Source organism: Giraffa tippelskirchi, chromosome 6, assembly GCF_054371585.1.
Source record: "Giraffa tippelskirchi isolate mGirTip1 chromosome 6, T2T-mGirTip1v1.2.pri, whole genome shotgun sequence".
In the NCBI taxonomy this organism is placed as follows: Eukaryota; Metazoa; Chordata; class Mammalia; order Artiodactyla; family Giraffidae; genus Giraffa; species Giraffa tippelskirchi.
In genome coordinates this window covers 87,370,428-87,375,713 of record NC_137280.1, presented here as the reverse complement: position 1 = coordinate 87,375,713, position 5,286 = coordinate 87,370,428, and the positions used below count along the sequence as shown (strand labels likewise).

Here is a 5,286-nt window from a genome sequence, read left to right as displayed (position 1 = left end):
TGGGTGTTTATTCATAGTGTGTGGTCAAATATATCACTCAGTCTATTCTGTTTCCTCCATATTTTCCCTTACTGAATAGTTGAGCTGTCACTTTAGTATTCTTGAAGACCTTTGGTAGAAACAAAAATGAAAGTGATGAAGTCACGAAGAGTGGAACACAGCTGAGCCAATTAGCATGCACGTACACACACACACACACATATATGTAGCTTAACTTCAAAATATTAATTGTAAAATTCCACCTATTTTAGTAATGCCCATTTGTATGAAAATTAGTCATTATTTTTTCTTTCCTAGTTGTCACATCAATCTTACAGACCTAGTAATAATACACAGATTTCAGAATTTCTACTTCTGGGATTATCAAATGGACCAGAACTGCAGCCCCTCATATTTGGGCTTTTCCTCTCCATGTACCTGATCACTGTGTTTGGAAACCTGCTCATCATCCTGGCCATCAGCTCAGACCCCCACCTCCACACCCCCATGTACTTATTCCTTTCTAACCTGTCCTTTGTAGACATTTGTTACACCTCCACCATCATCCCAAAGATGCTGTGGAACATCCAGACTCACAGCAAAGTCATAAGCTATGAAGGCTGCATCATCCAGATGTATTTTCTCTTACTGTTTGGGGGATTGGATGTCTTCCTCCTGACCATGATGGCCTATGATCGGTATGTGGCCATCTGTCACCCCCTGCACTACATGGTCATCATGAAACCCCGGCTCTGTGGTCTTCTGGTTCTGTCATCTTTTATTATGAGTTTCCTATATTCCCTGATGCAAAGCTTAATGGTGGTACAGTTGTCCTTCTGTAAAAAGGGGGAAATCCCCCACTTTTTCTGTGAAGCCAACTTGATGATCAAACTTGCCTGTTCTGACACCTTCATCTGTGACATGGTGGTATATTCTGTATCAGTGGTGCTGGGTGGTGGTTCCCTTGTTGCTATTCTTTACTCTTACTCTAAGATAATTTCCTGCATAAATGGAATCTCATCAGCTCTGGGGAAGTATAAAGCATTTTCCACCTGTGCATCTCATCTCTCAGTTCTCTCCTTATTTTCTTGTTCAGTCCTGGGAGTGTACCTTACCTCTGCTGATACCCACAACTCACACTCAAGTGTGATCGCCTCAGTGATGTACAGTGTGGTCACACCCATGCTGAATCCCTTCATGTACAGTCTCAGGAATAAAGATATTAAAAAAGCTCTGAAAATATTTGGGAAGGAAACTAATAACAAGTTAAGTGTCCTGGGGCTGAAGAACTGCCACTGATTGCAGGGCTTAAAACTCAGAGCCATACATGGTGAATTTTTAAAATTTCATTTTGAAAGTAGAACTTGCTTTTTCTATTTACTTCTGGAATGTTTATTTCTTTAGCTTCCATTTATCTATACAAGTTAACTCACTTTATTAAGCTTTTTTTCTCTCTGTGATATTGAGAGTTTGCCACTTTGTTGTCTTCCTATTACTCCTAATTTATTTGTCATCTTGAGAAAGAAATATTTGGACATTCCCATTTATCTCATGGGGCTATATGCAATTCTTAATAGTTTTTCTCAAATGAAAAATGTAATCCCATGTAATATTTCCTTAGGTTTCCTTAGAGTACTAGGTTGTACAAACTCTATGAGAAAACACACTTGGCAACCAAGACAATTGTAAGTTTAACAGTTCTGTTCAGTTGCTCTGTACTGTCTGACTCGTTGTGACCCCATGGACTGCAGCATGCCAGGCTTCCCTGATCATCACCAACTCCCGGAGCTTGCTCAAATTCATGTCCATCGAGTTGGTGATGCCATCCAACCATCTCGTCCTCTGTTGTCCCCTTCTCCTCCTGCCTTCAATCTTTCCCAGCATCACAGTCCTTACCAAAGAGTTAGTTGATAAGTTTATACGACAGGAAAATCTGAGACCACAGTTTTTCACTATATGTCCACCAATCTTAGTGTATTACTAACTTAGCTGCTCTTCATAATAATATGAATTAACATTCAGTGTCTTATAGCGGGTTATTTGTTTTTATTCTCCTTACTAGAGTACTCCTCTTCTCTAACTCACCTTTGTGTACACAGCACCAACACTAGCTCTTGATTAAAATCGATTATCAAATACATGTGTCAGTGATTTCTGCACAGAAACAGAAATTAGAATAAAAAGATGAATTGATACTACCTTGAAATGTTGTCTTTGCTTAGTTCACTTAGCTGTGTTTGACTCTTTTTTTGACCCCAAGGACTGAAGCCTGTCATGTTCCTTCTATTGATATTGCTGATAATATAGCTCCTCCTTGCATTGCTCTAAATTAAATAACTCCCTGATTTAAAGTGTTGCCATAACCACTAAAGATATCATGATTAATCATTATCAGTATCTTTCATTATATATATCCCCTTTATGGTCAGGAATCGCTTCATCTTTCTGGTCAAAGAAGGCCTCAAGCAAGAGCTTGAATTCCTGTCCAGGCATATAAATCAGGGTCACCAGTTTTTCTACACAAAAATGCATACCTTTCAATCGCTCTTTGTTACCTGCAAAGGAATCCCAATAAGATAATCTTTTTAATAGAGCTGTCTGAAAAGAAGCCATGAATGTTGTCTTCATATATGATAACAAGCCAAAAGTAAGCAGCAGCAGATTATTATCATTGCCCTCACTTCTGTTCACTTTGGTTAGATATCAGTTAGCTAATGTTGTACCAGATATCCAAAAAGCCAGGGATCAGATTCTATGGTGAAATGTTGCATGAGCACTGCTGTTCTCCTCCTGAGTCTATCTGGGTCTCTACCCTGTGCTTGTACATCTCGTTAATGATGTAGGATGTGGTCATGGTGCTCTTCTCTCTTGAATGAATATATTATCAGTTTCTGCTATTTACCTATTTTACCTTCTATTTTACTGGAAAAAAAGAGCATCAAGTATGAATTGCCTTAATTTATTACTAGAGTCCCTGTATCTACATGTTCCTTTTTCACAGGCAGAGGAGATATCCACTACCATTGCTCAGTGTGAATCAGGTACCTGGGGTTCAGGTTCCTCTTTGATTCATGCCCAGCTGTATTTTATTTGCTTCTAACAGACTTATTTAGTCATGTACAGGTGTGAGAGTTGGTCCATAAAGAAGGCTGAGGGCCAAAGAATTGATGCTTTTGAACTGTGGTGCTGGAGAAAACTCTTGAGAGTTCCTTGAACTGCATGGAGATCAAACCAAATCCTAAAGGAAATCAACTCTGAATAATTCATCGGAAGGACTGATGCTGAAGCTGAAACTCCAATACTTTGGCCACCTGATGTGAACAGCTGACTCATTGGAAAAGTGGAAAAGACACTTATGCACTTATGATGGGAAAGATTAAGGGCAGGAGGAGAAGGGGCAACAGAGGATGAGATGGTTGGATGGCATCATTGACTCAATGGAGATGAGTCTGAGAAACCCCATGAGATAGTGGAGGACAGATGAGCCTGGCGTGCTGTAGTCCATGAGGTCACAGAGAGTAGGACAAGACTGAGTGACTGAACAACAACAATGATAGACTCACTGGCATTATTTACATCCTATAATCTGCACATTGTCAAAATGCACTTTTTAACAAAATATAGAAGTCTTACAGAAATAACAGGACACATTGCACAGTTCTTTTTATGTATAGTTCAAGAAAGTTCACCATAACTCTAATATCATTTTTAGGAAACTGTCAAAAATTTAGTCTCCTGGGTCTTACTGTCCTTGTTTCTGAAGAAATGTGGGATAGTAAACATAGCTTCAGACAAATGTTGTAAGAAACAAATGAAATGTATGGATATATTATGATGGGTCCAAATAAAATCTTCAAAGAAGATAGTCATGTGTATGTGTGTGTTCATTTGTATACATTTTTATTTAAAATAAACATACGCACACTGATTTATACACAGTCTCATGTTTTATGTTGAGAGGAAATGTGTGAGAAAGATGGAGAGGATACATGTAAAATAATGAATGCTTGAATGAATATAAAACCAAGTAATGTAGAAAATTAGGCACAAAATATACTGTAAATGGTAGACAACAAATTAAATAATTACTTTTCCTATCTTAATGCCTCATGGACATCACAATCTGAAGCAAATTTACATTTATGCCATGAGAAAATCTCTATCAGCTAAAGAGACTGAATATCCCCAAATTGAATTTAAATTTCCTCTTCCCACTTAAGATGAGATTATAACACAAAATATCTTTCCCCAGGGGAAGCTCAATAAATGAACTGAGAAGTGTAATCTCCATTTCCTGAACAAAATTTTACTGGGGAAAAAAATGTCTGTATTCAATTTCTATTGTTAAGATAAAACTACCACACCAGTGATTTAAATAAATAATTAATGCTCTGACAATTCTGGAGTTCAGAAGCCTGATATGGGTTTCTCTGGACTAAAATCAACATGTTTTCAGGGCTGGATTTTCTCTGGAAGCTAGAGGGAAGAATCTATTTTTTTCCCTATTTTGTGTTCAGACTATAGTAGGGAAAGAATCTAAATATATTCATTACAATGAACAAACATTTCAATATGAGGGATTAAATCAGAACTCAACTTGTGATATAATTAAGAAATTCCTAGTGATTTTGGACAATGTGGCACAAAGCCAAGCTGTGCAGTGCTCAAGGTTTATATCAAAGGAACACAGTTCTCCTCCTTGTCTTTGTTGAAGAGGAGAAGAGCAATTTTTTCTAGACATCAGGGGCTGTGTCTCTACTACAAGTCAATATTTTAAGAGTCAAGGGATCTAATCCAGGAAGGGATGTAATATAGTCTTAAAATTGGAGAAAATCAGATTTGGGATGAGACATTTTTGGAAGGTTAGACTGAAGAAGTCAGCAAAGTGCATGAGGAAGTTCAGTTCAGTCGCTCAGTCGTGTCCGATTCTTTGCGACCCCATGAATTGCAGCACGCCAGGCCTCTCTGTCCATCACCAACTCCCGGAGTCTACCCAAACCCATGTCCATAGAGTCAGTGATGCCATCCAACCATCTCATCCTCTGTCGTCCCCTTCTCCTCCTGCCCCCAATCTTATCCAGCATTAGGGTCTTTTCCAATGAGTCAACTCTTCGCATGAGGTGGCCAAAGTATTGGAGTTTCAGCTTCATCATCAGTCCTTCCAATGAACACCCAGGATTGATCTCCTTTAGGATGGATTGACTGGATCTCCTCGCAGTCCAAGGGACTCTCAAGAGTCTTCTCCAACACCACAATTCAAAAGCTAGACTGAAGAAGTCAGCAAAGTGCATGAGGAAGAACAATGAT

At 38.7% G+C, this 5,286-nt stretch overlaps 1 protein-coding gene across 1 annotated transcript; it reads left to right on the top strand.

Moving 5' to 3' along the window:
- Nucleotides 1–411: 411 nt before the first annotated feature.
- On the top strand, nt 412–1,278 carry LOC145508908 (olfactory receptor 7A10-like). Its single transcript, XM_081496678.1, has one exon. It carries the CDS (start codon nt 412–414, stop codon nt 1,276–1,278), a length of 867 nt encoding a protein of 288 aa, XP_081352804.1.
- Nucleotides 1,279–5,286: the final 4,008 nt, after the last annotated feature.

Coding starts and splice junctions, on each gene's coding strand:
- LOC145508908 (XM_081496678.1), top strand. CDS start 412: ATGTACCTGATCACTGTGTTTGGAAACCTGCTCATCATCCTGGCCATC.